At 41.1% G+C, this 15,783-nt stretch overlaps 1 protein-coding gene across 1 annotated transcript in view; it reads right to left on the bottom strand.

The window, feature by feature from the left end:
- PLXNC1 (plexin C1) overlaps positions 1-15,783 on the bottom strand; it is a 135,586-nt gene that overhangs the window by 53,248 nt on the left and 66,555 nt on the right. The window contains exons 10-12 of the mRNA XM_045553236.1: positions 6,802-6,941; positions 3,908-4,087; positions 775-862 (exon numbers count right to left, since the gene is read on the bottom strand). Of these exons, the coding sequence (XP_045409192.1) occupies positions 775-862; positions 3,908-4,087; positions 6,802-6,941 (408 nt within the window). The remainder of the gene's footprint in view (positions 1-774; positions 863-3,907; positions 4,088-6,801; positions 6,942-15,783) is intronic.

Below are 15,783 nucleotides of genomic sequence, written 5' to 3' on the forward strand. Positions count from 1 at the left end.
GCCGTGGCAGGAAGTGGTTGGGTAGGGCCCCAGAGAGGCTGCTGCCCTCACGTCTCTTATCAAGGAAAGGGAGAAAGGGGAAGAGAGAATGGGGAAGAACATTCAGGAAGACTGTAGAAGTGCACTTGGGGCCCAACTTGTATCTGAAATCCCTCATCTCCTCTCTCAGTCCTGGCATCGGAAGCTTCCATCTCGAGGCTCCCGAGAGCGTTCCAAGGTGCTGGTGGGCGAACCGGGCAGAGGGTGGGGGCCAGACGCCTCCTACAGTTTCCACTGTGCGGAGATGGAAGGCCAGAGAAGGTGGGATTAGGTGGCAGGGACCAGACTTGGTCAAAGAGAAGGAGAAGCACATGACAAGGCTTCTGGGACTTTCACAAGTCACCTAACCTCGCGGAGCAATGGGACCGCCACCACCTACTCTTCACGGCAATGCTATTCTTTCCATCACACCTTAACCATTCACGAGGCATTTTCACACATATTCATAAGCATTGTCTCATTAAAGTGACTTGCCACAGATCACACAAGGAGACAATGGCAGGTCTTGTCATACCAAGTTCTTTTCTCTTTCTTCTGTGCCACAACTAGAAACATTCAACTACAAGTATAAGGTTTATTATTTCCACTATAGCACAGATAGTATATATCATAAAACAGGTGGTTTATTTAATACCCAAGTCATCGAAATAAAACATACCCCCAACATGGTATAGTGTGAGGAAAACAAAATCATCCTTGAAAATAACTATTATTAAAAAGCAGCTGAAGACTTACATTTATGTTTCCTTTTACCTCATGTGAAATGATTAAGTTGTCAATTACATCAAAATTTCTGCCCGTGATGATTATATTTTGACCACCGCTGCAAGGAACAAAAAAACCAACAATAAGGGTTTCATCGTAAACGCACTGGCATTTTGCATTTATGAACGAAGCTATCAATTTATTCACATTTTAATATTAAACACAGTTATGTTTGAGAGCAAATTAACTAATTTTAATTTCAAATGCAAGACAATTTTAGAAGTCTTTTCAGGATATTGGCCACAAATTCATGGTTTTCAAGATGTATAAATATAAAAATTCAGGTCAGATCCTATTTTAATTCTAGGAAAATGCCCAAATTCTTCAACAGACTTTGAATTTTGTGGTGTCATGTTGGCACCTATAATCAGATCAGCAGCTGTACCTTAGAAAGGTTTCACTAAACAGAATTTTGTTTGATTGCTGTTTAATCTATATGAAGATGCTTCAATCTAACAATTTTCAAAATCCAACTCCTACCAATTATATTTTATTTAGGGAGACAGGGAACGCTTTGGACAAGGTAAAATTATAAATGACATTAAAAGTGTAAGTCCTAGTAGGTAAACCGTATAAATAACAGCTCCATTCAATCTCTCCAAAGCCAAGCCAAATAATTTCACGTATTCTCAGTGCATAATCACATATAAGCAAAGCAGCCGTTGGGTGTGAAATAAACAGCTGGCCACGCTGTCACTGCCCTCACACTCCTATTCATGTAGGTCACCAGGCACTTATTCTCGGGGACAAGAGCCTGAGTATGTCAGGTCCAAAGCCAGCCGAGCCCCTGATGACAAGCCTAGGCAGTGGGCAGGAGCTGCCCAATTTGTATAGGGCAGAGGCAAGACATTGAACCCTGACTCCTCCAGCCGCAGCGGGAGGGGCTGAGTTGGCCTCGTGCCCACAGCCATTACTAGAAAACCGAGCAAGGCCAGACTGCAGAGCCACATTCCTGCTCAAAGCGCAGCGACCCAGGACCAACCAAGACATATAGGCTCAGAATGTCACAGGTGGCAGGGCAGTAACGAGCCTCTTAATTGATAGCAAAGTAGGATTCTGTGGTGGCCCAGAGCACAGCAGCCTGAGTCAGGCTGCCTGGGAGCCTGGGGCAAGTTGTTCGAACCCTCCTTCTGCCTCAGTTCCCTTGTCTGCAAAAGGGACGACCCATAGTAGATCTCTTATGTTGTGAGGATAACCTGGTAAATGGATTAACACACCAGGCACGTGGTGAGGGCCACACCAGTGTCTGCTTTTATATACAGGATGGAATTAGTCCCGGGGTAGGGGAGTGAGTGTCATGCTAGAACCTTGGTTTTGAAATTTCAGTTTTTCCTATTCCACTGTTAGGCACTGAACTGTGTCCCTGCAAAATATGTATGTTGAAGCCCTAACTCCCAGCACCCCAGAATGTGACTGTATCTGGAGATGGGAGTGACTAAAGAGGTGATTAGGTTAAATGAGGTCTTTGGAGTGGGCCCTAATCCACTATGACTGGTGTCCTCATCAGAAGGAGAGATTAGGACACAGACCACACACAGGGAAGACCATGTGAAGACAGAGGGAGATGACAGCCATCTGCCAGCCAAGGACAGTGGCCTCAGAAGAAACCAACCCTGCCAACACCTTGACTTCAGACTCCAGCCTCCAGAACTGGGAGGAAATAAATTCCTGTTGTTTAAGCAACTGTGCGGTACTTTGCTACGGCAGTCGTAGCAAACTAGCAGAGCCACCTCTCACTTGATCTTAAATAAGAATATTAGAAGTGATTTTTTTTTCCTGTTTTCTCTTCTTTTTTCCTCTCTTTCCTTCTTTTTTGACAAGGCTTTGTCTGTAGTTTTATCCAGAGAGTATTTTGAAAATTAGCTTCATACTGTGTTAGGTAAAGAAAATATCTTTAGAGTTAAATTCTAAAATCTGAATGAGAATTTAAATTCAACTAGGGAGAATGTGTATTGCAGCACTATTCATGATAGCCAAGATATGGAATCAACCTACATGGCCATCAGTGGATGAATGGATAACGTAAATGTGGTATATATATACAACAGAATACTATTCAGCCATAAAAAAGAATGAAATCATGTCATTTGCAACATCATGGATGGAACTGGAGGATATTATGTTAAGTAAAATAAGCCAGGCACAGAAAGACAAATATTGCATCTCTTCACTTCTGTGTGGAAGCTAAACAAGTTTGTTTCAGAGAGATGGAGAACAGAATGATGATTACCAGAGGCTGAGAAGTGGGGTATAGAGGGGTTGGTTAATAGGTATAAAGTTACAGTTAGAAGCGATAAGATCTAATGTTTGGTAGCACAATAGGGTGACTGTAGTTAATAATCATTCATCGTATATTTCAAAATAACTAGAAGAATGGAATTGGAATGTTCCTAACACAAAGAAATGATAAATGCTTGAGGTGATGTATATCCCAATTATCCTGATTTGATCATTACATTGTATGCCTATATCAAAACATCACATGTACCCCATAAATATGTACAATTACCATATATACATAATTTTTAAAAAAAAATAATAAAATGATAAAAAACAAAAAAAATTCAGCTAGGGAGATAATTTTTTTTCCCCTTAATATATTGGATTCACCTGGAAGAGTTCATTTTGGAATTTCCATTTCTCACTTAGGGAACATCTTTAAAAGCTGATACTGCTTTTCATTTTGATAGTTCCCAATATTTCCCCAAAGAACTCAAAACAGCTTACTCTAATGGTTATAAAATGAAATTTGTAAGAAAGAAGCTTTTTACCACGAGCAAGAGTGGCACAAAGTGAAGAGTGTTACATATTGGTATCAGAAACCTAGGCTAGGAATAGCTACTCAGTTGAACAAATTAGCGGTGAGTTTCCTGGTAGCCAAAGTGAAGAGAAAAACAGCATGTGCTCACAGTGTTCCCTGTGACAACGGGAATCAACCAACTTCCCAGGTATGCATTTTTCTAGGAGTAAATCCTGAGAGGAACCCTGTGAGAGGAATTTAGAATGACTAGGATTTCTGAATTTCTTTGCGTGAAATCCATGATCTTTATGCATATAACCCTTAACTACAATGAGAAAAAAATATTAGGAATCTAGAAAGTACCTGATCCAGGTGGTAGCAGGAAATATAAGGGAACAGTGTGGCAGAGCAATGTAGGATAAGAATCCCACGGAAGAGCAGTTCCCTCCATCGAACTGGATACACACATCCTTCATTTCCTTCCGGCTTGATGGAAGAGAGAATTTCATGTGGGTGTCATTTAGCACGTGGCTAACCTGTATCCTAGAAAGAGGTAGAAAAGAACTCTTACATGACACAGACACTTAGCACAGTTGATTACCCAAGGTGACAACGTATGAATCTCACTTGAACTACAACCCTTCGTGAACAGCTGCAGGGAACTACTTACCCAGTTTGGGTATTATTTGGGGCTGAGTTCCTCTTTCTTTTGAACATTTTTATCTTTGTATTTGCATTTCCCTTAGAAGTGGGAAAGGAAGGAGATGTAACCATTACCCTCAAGAAGCCCCACAAAAAGCAGAACATGGACTCAATAAACTATATTAAGAATTATGGTTAATTTTGTTAAGTATGATAATGGCACAACTCTTACCTGCTAGAGATATCCTGAAGTATCTACGAGTGAAAGGATATCGTGGCTGGGTATATGTTTTTAAGAAACTCCAGCTGCTACTCCATCCTCCACACCACCACCCCCACCACACACACAAAAAAATCCCAGACAAGATAGATGAAACAAGATTGACAAAATGTTGATACATTTTAAAGCTGGGGATGAGTACAGAGAGGTTCATTCCACTCATCTCTCTTGTACATGTGCGACATTTTCCACAATAAAAATCTTAAAAAAAAAGAAAAGAAGTCCCAGTTAAGCACTGGGGTGGGGGTCAGGGTGTAGAACTCAACCCCAGACAGAGATGGGAATTCTACAGTTCAAAGAGCAGAGAGCCTATGCCAAGAGCCCAGGGGTCTCAGAATCAATTGGCATCTCAGCCAACCTGCCGGCTAAGGAGGCTCCAGGCTGGGAATTAGCTGGGCCTGTCTTGGGGAACTCCTCACATCCCATGGGACTTGGTCCTTCATGCCCTTTGGGAGTCAAAGCAAAGCCTTCTGCGGTGTTCCCTCTGTAACCGGCAGCTTCCTCTGTGTGGCGTGTGTACAATGACCGTCTAACGCACAAATCATCAAGACTGGGGTGCGTCTGACTAATGCTCAATATAATTATGCTACGCGAGAGTCTATTATTACTACTTAAAGGACATGTGCATGGTTATTAACTGTAATGCTATTACCCTTACAAAAAGGCAAATTCAGAAATGTTTGAGTCAATTTGTACTTATACCACCTCGGATGTACATTTTAAGGTTTATATTCAGAGCAAAGTTTTAGGAAATTCACGGTAAAACAGCTAATCATTAAAATTCAAACTTGTTTATAAATTTTGGAAGGAGAGTGGTGGGAATGTAGGTCAGTCCACTATTATACCTGTACTTTTCTCTTTAAAATAATTACACATTTTAAAAGGACCATATTAAAAGAGTTTGGGATTACGGTATGGGCTCAGATATAGGATTAACTGAGTATTATGTTGACTGCTCATGAACTTGGGTTCACCACACGGATACGGTTACTGAAATGCTACGTGCAGAAAGGTCTCTTAGTCATTTAATTTAATAACTGCAGTATCTTAAGACACACTCAGAATTCAAATGAGAGCATAAAGAGTCAGAAATGGGTAATGCTCTGAAAAACCACTTATTTTCCAAGAAGTTGATTGCTTTTCAGTGAATACACAGGTGTCTAACCTCACAGATTTCGCTACACAAAATGAAAGATTTTTGCAATAAGGTATTTAGCCAGGATAAACGGCACCAAAAAACCTATGTTGCACAGATACAGCCTCTAATGTGCGCTTGATAATTCTGGCAAATAGCAGAGCAGAGGAAAGCCACCAATGAGCAGCTTTTCTCATCAAGATCACAGATATCCCAAATTTACTGCTATAAGGGGAAGGGGATGGCAGTGATGTGCGGCAAATGAATTAAAACAGAAGTGCAGTAAATAAGCACGGCAGATTAGAATGCTGTACAAATCTGTTTTAGTTGTTAAAAACCAAAACATCACGCTTCGGCAGATTGTCTGAAATGCATTTCCATGATGAAAATAAGCTCAGTATTATACTTCATGTAGACTGTAACATCTTTTACTTCAAATTAGCCCAAACTTATAAAAGTTAACAAGCAGAAAACTCAAATAATGTGTTATGTTATTATTATTATTACATCTCTTTTTTTGGGGGGAGGTAACAATTTGCACAAGAACAACAGTGAGAAACTGAAACTTTTTTCGTGAAATTCCATTGATAGGATGAGTTGGGGAAAGAAGTCAAGGAAACAGTGATGTTCAAGAGGTACGTTGACCAGATATTTATGTTTGGGTATTTGGTTCTTTTTCCTACTAAGGTATATATATGATAGTAATTTAATTATTGGAGACTGAAACCAGTAAAGAGCAGGCTACAAAGAATAAAATTTCCATATATGAAGGATCTGAAAGTTTCTTTTTCCAACTTTGAATACCGCACTGGAAGAGCTGTTCCATAAAATTCTCCATCAAATTCTGAGTGGTCAACTATTTTTCTAAATGCATCATCTCAAAAACGATGTTTGCTACTCTACCTACTTGGTTTTGTTACCAAAAATGAATCAAGATCCAAAACAGGCGACATTCTGAAATTATTGTATATTGAGGTTTTTGGGGGGTAACATGGGGCAGATTCTCTTACAATACATTTCAAATTTGTTGTTAAAATTATTTTATTTATTAGAATGATATCAAATACTCAAACTAATTGGCCCACTTTGGTGCATGGAAATGACTTGACAATACAAAGGTTACATCCTTTGGTGTAGGTTTTAGCTTTACATTACAAAGCATAAATGACTGAGTTGAATAAAATGAGTATTTCAACTTACACATCCTTATCACAAGTACTGGTTCCTTTCAGGATCATGGTGATGTTCGATGCCCGGGTAAAGTTTGCTCCTGTCACTATCACATTACTTTTTCCTAAGGTTGATACTTTCTGTGGCTCAATGGACTTAATGGAGAAGACCTATTGGAAATAGAAGAGTAAAACATGAGATCAAAGCTAAGAAATGGCATCGTTCCAAAAAAAAATCTGTTTATGTGCTGCAGTTAGAAGAAATCACTGGGAAATTACAACATTTTGCAAACACAAGCAGACAGTGTTTAATGAAATCAATGAATTCACGGAAGAGCGCTGGAGATTCATGTCTCTCAACATGTGACAGCATGAGGTCAAACCAATTAGTCTTTGTCTCAGAAGACAGTCGCAAATGCAGTTGAAGAGTCTGACATTCTGTCTGAAGAGGGAGGTGTCACTAGGGTTTTGAAAATGCTCACTGCCTTACAGCCTCTAGAGCCTCGCGATTTAAGCAAAATAAAGGAAAAGGAAGGGTCCATTGAGCGTAGGGTAATGACAGACTCATCATGAAGGTGAAATACATGTCATTCCAGATGAAATTTAATTCCCAAGAAAGCAGTTCATATATATATATATATATTTCAGTTAGGCTATTTGAATCAAGCAGTACACCGAGTACACTTGCAGGGAAAAAAAAACCGAAACCCCAAAACCTCAAGAAATCAATCTGTTGTGACCTAATATCAAGCAGTTAGATGCCTAGACCATTGTGGCCAGCTGTTTCTTTCTCACGGTTTTCAGATACCACGATCTCCTTCTTGCCACCCAGTTAGGGGCTTTATCAAGCCTACCGTCAAGAAGGTGTCCCCGGGAGACCCCTGATACTTAGCCTCACATCATGTAGGCAAATGCCACCTTACTTCTCCATTTGCAACGTCTAATCCAATTCCCCCTTTTAGAAACAAAGTCCTTCATTTGATGGCAAGATTCATCTTCCCTTTTCAGGACAAAACAATCCTGATTTCTTTAGCTTTTCTCCTACAGATGTTACTGTCTATCATTTTGACCACTTCACTGTCCTTCTGTAAACCATTTCCACCAAGTCTGTATTCTTCTGTAATATGGTGACCAAAGCAGGATGTAAGATCCTAAGAATCTGGCTAATGTAAAGCCCAGCAGATCTTTAGCATGAGTGAACATCATATACATTTGATATTTGAAAATGACCCCAACGTCCAGAGATGCTTAATCATGTGACATTTGGCTGAACCATAAATGCTGAGTGCATCCACTTGGAGGACCGAGTGCAGGAGGAAGCCACTGGAGAGCTCCCGTGATGTCCAACACCTGTCTAACACCTGCTTCTTGAAGCAACGGAGCAGCCTCTGCTCCTTTGTGTGTGCAACGCTCATCAAGATGGCCATGCTGGGCCGCGGGGGCCGGCCGTGCTGCTGAAATGATGTCTCCTCCTCCTGTTCCTCAGCACACACGGGTGCTGTATGGCAGAGCAGTGCCCATTACTCACCGACGCTTTGGATTGGTTTTGCAGATTGAGGTAAATTCATCGTTAATGTCATCACAGCAATGATGTAACGTGACAGAGAATTGATCTCAGCAGCAGAATTTATTTTAATCACTTTGTAAAGGACTTCAGCCCCGTATTTATAGAATCACTAAGGGCCTGAAAGGGTCACTTTAATTATTCTGTTATACTTGACTGCATTTTATGGGGGAAATTATCTGCTAGAGTGGTACTTGGAAAGGGGGGATTAGCAAAGACTTCAAGATAAATCTCTCGCAAATGTCAAGTGTGTGTTATATAGCAAAAGGCTTACTCTTTGCTCTTGCACGGTGGCAGCTAAGAGAACAAGTATTTATTGAGCACCTACAGGGTCCTCAGGCCAGCAGTAGATGTCGTGGGGGACACATGATCTATGTGTGCACTACATCAGGAGCTGGCAAACCACAGCCTGGGGGCCACATCCTGTCTACTCCTTGTTTGGGTATGGCCCATGAAAAAATGTCAAAGGAGGAATAATATTTCACGCCATAGGAGAACACACGAAATTCAGATTTCAGCGCCCACAAATATTCGTCTGTGTAGCGTCTCTGGCTGCTTTTGCACTACAGCGGCAGAAGTGAGTAGCTGTAACAGAGACCATACGGCCGGCAAAGCCTAAAATATTTACTGTCTGGCTCTCTGTAGAAAACATTTGCCGACCTCTGCTCTAGTGAAGTCCACTGTCTTCTTAGGGAGGCAAGATAGAATTTTTTTTTTTTTTAATGTAAACTTCAGTGCAGACTCAACATTTACCTGCAGGTCAACGATGACTGCTGGGTTTCTTTTCTTTCTAGATAGTCCTTCCCGCTTCTTGTATTTATACTGTTGATGTGTGCCCAAGCAAAATTTTCAAACATGCCAAGTAAATGCTACTTCTCTACTCTCGGTAGAGGATAAAGAGAGCCTTGTAACTAACATGAAAAAGATTGTGTAAGGGAGTTATATTCTGCTCCTTAAATGGCTCCACAAACACCATCAGAGGACCGGCTACATCATCTGATTAACTTTTTATTTCCCTGAGTAGAGACAGCCTTGCTCCTTCAAAAGGATTTCATTTTAAAGCCTTATTGTTTAGAGAAGTGTCCCCTGGCTGCCTAGGATGGAATCCAGCCCTGGACTATCTCGTGAAAGCAGATGCTTCCAGTCTGCTTTCAAAGAGGGTCAGATTGGTTGTCTTTTGTTTGCTGGTAGAATCTCTCTTAATCTTAATAAGTGGGTTAAAGAGCTACCAAGAGGACCCCCCCCAAATAAATAGTGCAGGTATAAGAAAATGTAAAAGAAAAAAAAGAAGGGTCTCTACGGCTGTACTGTGTGGCTGCAATAGTTCTTAGAATCATATTTTCTATTTTTACTGATAAAGATTTTGAAAAATCCAATACAGACAAAAAGACACAGAACAATCTCCCCAAAAGGTTCAACGCATTCAATATTTTAGATCAATATTTGTATGTTAATCAAGAGTTGATTCAGGACCTGACATAAAGTAGCCAGCCCCACAAGCTGACACAGAGAAGGGGTTAATTTAAAAACATAATCGAGCTTGATACAAAGAGACAATCTCTTACAGCCCTACAGTGAGATTTGTCCCTCACCCTATGTCCAAGGATTTCCATAGATCAAATCAAAGTACCATTGACTGTAACCACCATAGCTCTATGTTGTCCAGCAATTAGCCTCAGCATAGTCTATTTCCTGTTAGTTACATCTTAAAGACTAAGGGTCATTTTTAAATGGCTGCACAATTTGAGATTATTTAATGAAATAATACGAGCTGTGGTTTTCTCTCTCTATTTTGTATAAGAAAGCACATTAGAAACTGGTTAATTAGGTGATTTTATATAATACCCAATTATTTTTATTTTTTATTTTTAACTAAGCCATTACAAGATATCAGAAATAGCACAACCACTAAGAACTAGTTATCTTTGAAAAGGTCTAAGAGGATTTCTCCTGACAGTAAGAGTAGCTTTTGTGAAGTCTGACGTCAACACAATTCAAATTACCATGACATTAATGGAGAAAATACTGCTATGATTGAAAAGAATATTGGAAAGAGGTGCATTAGGAAGGCTCAGTTTATTAAGACCAAATTGTACTCTATTAATCTGTTACAAAAAAAAAAATCTGAATATAGCAAAGCTCTCTGTAGGCCTGGACCTGAATCAACACTCAGTAAAACGTCTCTCAGATTTTCACTCATGAAATTAGTTCAAATAGGACTGGATAAAAAGTCCCATGGATTCAAAACCAGCTGGAAATCTGAAACCAAAGGACATTAGAGAGATGAAAGGTAGCACAACTAATTAAAGGAAAGTGTCCTGTAGGGCCCTACAGGGGTGAGCATTTGGCTCAGAATTATTTAACATCTTTATTAATGACTGAGAAGAGGACGGAAGTAACGTATGAACCAATGTATAAATTGAGAAGAGTGCTAACCAGCAGTGGAGACGGGAAAGTGTAAAAGGAAGTGAGATATGGAAAGAAAACAGCAAAATACAATTCTGCCGAAGGAAAATTAGAGCGTTAAAGGGAACAAAAAGGCTATTCATTTGATGCTCAGCTGCAGGGGCAAATGCCTCTGCACGGGGCCCCTTGTGCAGCCGCTAGGGACTTGGGAACTGTCAATGGTTAGCAATGCCTCCTGACATAGACCTGGAGACTCACAGGGACAAGACGACAGACTAGTGCCCCGTGTGAAGAGATCAAGACTCAAGCTAAGCTGACCTGGCCCAGGGTTGGGCTGCCAAGGCCCCTCCTGAAGGGCCATTGAACCTTCTGAGTGTGGCTCCTCAGAGCTGGACTAGGTGACCAGCACTCCATGACTGCAATAGCATCTCATTCCCTGATTCCAACTTAAACCCAGCCCTCACAGTCCACCCCTGGGCCAAGTTTCAACGTGAGCATGCAATTCTTGCTGCTCTCTCTGCTAAGGGCCTCAGTTGCCCAGCTAAGCCTCTTCTGCTCTCCCTGTCTTAAAGAAAATGCCCAGCCTTGCCAGGGTCTGACTCCTTCCCTCTGACCACACCCTAACCTAACCCTCTCCTCCCACCTCTTTGATGCTAACACACTCCCCCCACAGCCTGACCAAGGCTGGAGGTCTGCTCCCCCCAACAGGCTTTGACATCCTAATGCCAACAGAAGCCAATATGAGTTTCCTCCCTTCCACACTGACTTGTATCATAAATACTACGTGGTTTAACCCTTGTTTATATTCAATTTAGGTCAGACAATGTAGGGTAGTGGTTAAAACTGTGTTGAGTCAGATTGCCTGGGTTCAAATCTCTTATCCACTGTTTACTACCTGTTTACTCCCTCCCAGCCAAAATTTCCTTGTCTATAAAGTGGGGAAAATAGGTCCATTGTGAGGTTTAAATAAAGAAATGCTCTGAGCTCAGGGCACAGCATAGGCTCAATGAATATCAGCTACCACTATTCAATTTAGTACATTCTGGCATTCTTCCTTATATCTTTTTATGTTGTGTACAGTCAACTGTTTCATGAAAATGGATCTTACTTCCTCCAAAATAGTATAAGTTCTAAAATGTAAGCTCCAGGCAGACACACATTTTGCCTGTCTGTCTAGCACATAGTAGTTGCTCAATAAACACATTTCGAATGACTGCTTGGAATTGAATCCTATAGTACCTAGCACAGTGATAGGCCCATAGAAGCTACTCAACAAGGTATATGTGAAATTTAATTTCCCTTTTGAAGGCAAGGTCCTCAAACGAGTTCACTTGGATTGCCTGTGAGAAATTAAAATGCATATTCAAATGTGAGGGAGGAAGAGGAGAGGAGACTGCAAGGAAGAGAAAGAAAGAATAATTTGAATGCAAATTCCTCAAGAGCAGGAGGCATGGCTTTGTATGGTTTATTTCTGCCCTATAGTGGTGAACATATTGAGCGTAATAACAAATATTAGAATGACATCATATCATAACAGATCTTCACAACCTTTCCTTGAACGCACGAAAGAGAGGGCAGCTATCTCTGCTGTCAGTGGCTGAAGGCACCATGTATAAGATTGTTAAGAAATGGAAAGAGAAGTGATTAGGGCAGAGTGACAGGGCCAATGCTCCCTGACATGGTTTCACTGCTAAATGTGTGTGGTGTGGGGAGGAGGAGGGAGAGAGAGAGACAGACAGACACTGGCCTTTATAGCTGAAAATTCTCTTCATCCAAGGTCATACAGAGACATTGGAGCTTGTTTCCCTATTTTGGTAATGCTTTTCCTTAATGTAGTCTGCTTGGTAGATGACAGCACGTGTTTCTGGATCAGCGTGTAGAGAGAGGTAGGTCTTGGGGCCATGAAACAGTGTGAGGGCTACTGGCCCAGCTGGGATTGAACCAGCCCCATAAGTACCACATCCTTGGATGAGCAAATTCATACATTAAGAAAAAGTCTTGAATAGCATTCCCTTGCTGCTGAAGAACACAGTTAAAATTCCCAGGGCTGGTATGTAAGGCCCATGCAGACTCCAGGGTCATTTCAGTCTGTGTCCCACAATTTCCTATATCCTCTTCTCCAGCCCAATTGAATTACTTAGTTTCCTCTAATGGGTGTCCTGGAATTCTCTGGCCCCTGCCCCTACACTTTTGCTCATGTTTGTTCCTCTGCTTAGAATACCCACATGCATGTGCCTGTTCCTCAAAAGTGGGCTGAAATGCCATCGCCATCAATGAATCCATCCAGCCACCAAAGACTTAACCAACCACACTGATTGTTTTTAACTGCCAGGCACTGGGCTTAAATAAACACAAAGGACTAAGACAAGGCCCCGGGCACAGAGAGGCTCTCTGGTTTCTATACTTTCTGGTACTTTCCCTATGTTAACATTTTGAAAAAATCTTGTTATTTATGTACTCATAGATAAGATTCTTGATACTGATGGCTAGAGATGGGCCTGATTCGTGTCCTCCTCATGGTATCCATGGAGCTCAGCATAATGGCACCTAATAGGTGCTTAATGGAGGTGCTACCTCCAGGAAGAATCAACCTCAGTTCAGCATCCTAGAAGCCTAGGACTGTGCCTGCACCATTCCTGCGCCTGGCACGTAGGAAGCGCTCGGTATGTAGGTAATGCGGGGAGAGACATCAAAACAAAGGTACCAATGGCATCTCTGGTAGGAAAAGAGTTGCAAAGACACTGGGTGCTTCGTTCAAGGCCAACAGCAGAACCCAAAGTGGAAACCAGAATGTTACACATGCCACACAATAATGAAAGACAATGGTGTTTCACAGAGCACGAGAAATCCCTCCTGTGAAAATAACACTCCATTCCCTACCAAACAAAAGAGAGACTGTTCTGAGTCACATATTTAAAGAAAACATTTCAGCATCAACAAAATGTCTTTCGCCAACCTCAGAAAGGTCATCTACAGAGAAGCACTGAAGACAGATCTGGGCTTTTGTTTCATTTCAGCCTCCTCCTCCTTCTCGTTTGGTGACCCCAGTTCTTTTAACCACAGTTCAAAAGGTGCTGAAAGACTCAACACAGGAAACCAGGATGTAGTGACTTTTTTTTTTTTTCTTTAAAATAAAAGAAGTTTAAAAAGCCACTGCCTGGACCTCAACTCAACAATAAAAAGGAACGAATTATTGATACATAAAAGAATTAGGATGAATTTCCAGAGAATTATGTTGAGTTTAAAAAGCCAATCCCCCAAAGAGTACATCTGGATGATTCCATTTATATGAAATTCTTTAAATGACAAAATTATAGAAATGGAGAACAGATTAGTGGTTGCCAGGCGTCAGAGATGGGGAGTGGGAGGGAGGAGGGAAGTGGGTGTGACCATAAAAGGGCAACCCGGGGAGCCTTGCGGTGATGGAGCTGCTCTGTCTCTCGACTGCTGTCAATGCCAGCGTCCCGGCTGTGACACTGTGCTAGGTTTTGCAAGATGTTACTACTGTAGGAAGCTGGGTAAAAGATATAAGCATTATTTCCTGACAACTACAGGTGAATCTACGGTTATCTCAAAATTAAATGTTTATTTTTTTCTAAAATAATCTTGAAAAAGGAGAACAAAGTTGAAGGACTCATACCTCCTGATTTCAAAATTCACTACAAAGCTATAGTAATCCAACAGTGTGGCGCCAACATCGAGGCAGATGTATAGACCGATAGGACAAAAGAGAGCACCCAACAAATAAACCCGCACATATATGGTCAAATGATTTTCAACGTGGGTACCAAGACCATTTAATGAGAAAAGAACATTCTTTTTTAACAAACAGTGCTGAGAAAATTAGATATCCATATGGAAAAGGATGAAGTTGGGCCCCTACCTTACACCATATACAAAAATTAACTCAATGGATCAAAGACTAAAATATAAGCGCTAAAAATCTTTAGAGGTAAACACAGTGGAAAAGCTTCGTCACATTGGATTTGGCAGTGATTTCTTGGACCTGACACCGAAAGCACAGGCAATAATAGAAAAAAAAAAAAAACAGCTGAAGTGGACTTCATCAAAATTAAAAACTTCTGTATATTATAGGATGCAATCAACAGAGTGAAAAGTCGGCCTATGGAATGGGAGATATATACCATGCAAATGATATATCTGATAAGGGGTTCATATCCAGAATATATAAAGAACTCCTATAACTCAACAACAAAAAACCAAATAGCTTGATTAAAAAATGGGCAAAGGACTTGATTAGATATTTCTCCAAGGAAGATATACAAATGGACAGCAAGCATAAAAAGATGCCAAACGTCACTAATGATTAGGGAAATGCAAATCAAAACTACCATGAGAGGCCAGGCGCAGTGGCTCACGCCTGTAATCCTAGCACTCTGGGAGGCCGAGGCGGGTGGATCGCTCAAGGTCAGCAATTCGAGACCAGCCTGAGCAAGAGCCAGACCCCATCTCTACTAAAAAAATAGAAAGAAATTATCTGGCAACTAAAATATATATGGAAAAAATCAGCCGGGCATGGTGGCGCATGCCTGTAGTCCCAGCTACTTGGGAGGCTGAGGCAGTAGGATCGCTTCAGCCCAGGAGTTTGAGGTTGCTGTGAGCTAGGCTGACGCCACGGCACTCACTCTAGCCTAGGCAACACAGCGAGACTCTGTCTCAAAAAAAAAAAACCAAAAAACAAAAACACCTACCATGAGATACCACCTCATACTTGTTAGGATGGCTCCTATGGAAAAAAAATCAGAAAATAACAAGTGTTGGCTAGGACGTGGAGAACCTGGAACCTTCGTACTGTTGATAGGAATGTAAAATGCTATAGCTGCTATGGAAAACAGTACAGAGGTTCCTCAAAGAATTAAAAATAGAATTACCATATGATCCAACAATCCACCTCTGGGCATATTCCCAAAAGAACTGAAAGCAAGGTCTCAAAGAAATAGTTGTACACCCATGTTCACAGCAGCATTATTCATTGCGGAAGCAATCCAAGTGTTCGTCAATGGTTGAATGGATGATCAAAAT

The sequence above is a fragment of the Lemur catta genome, chromosome 6 (assembly GCF_020740605.2).
Source record: "Lemur catta isolate mLemCat1 chromosome 6, mLemCat1.pri, whole genome shotgun sequence".
Lineage (NCBI taxonomy): Eukaryota > Metazoa > Chordata > Mammalia > Primates > Lemuridae > Lemur > Lemur catta.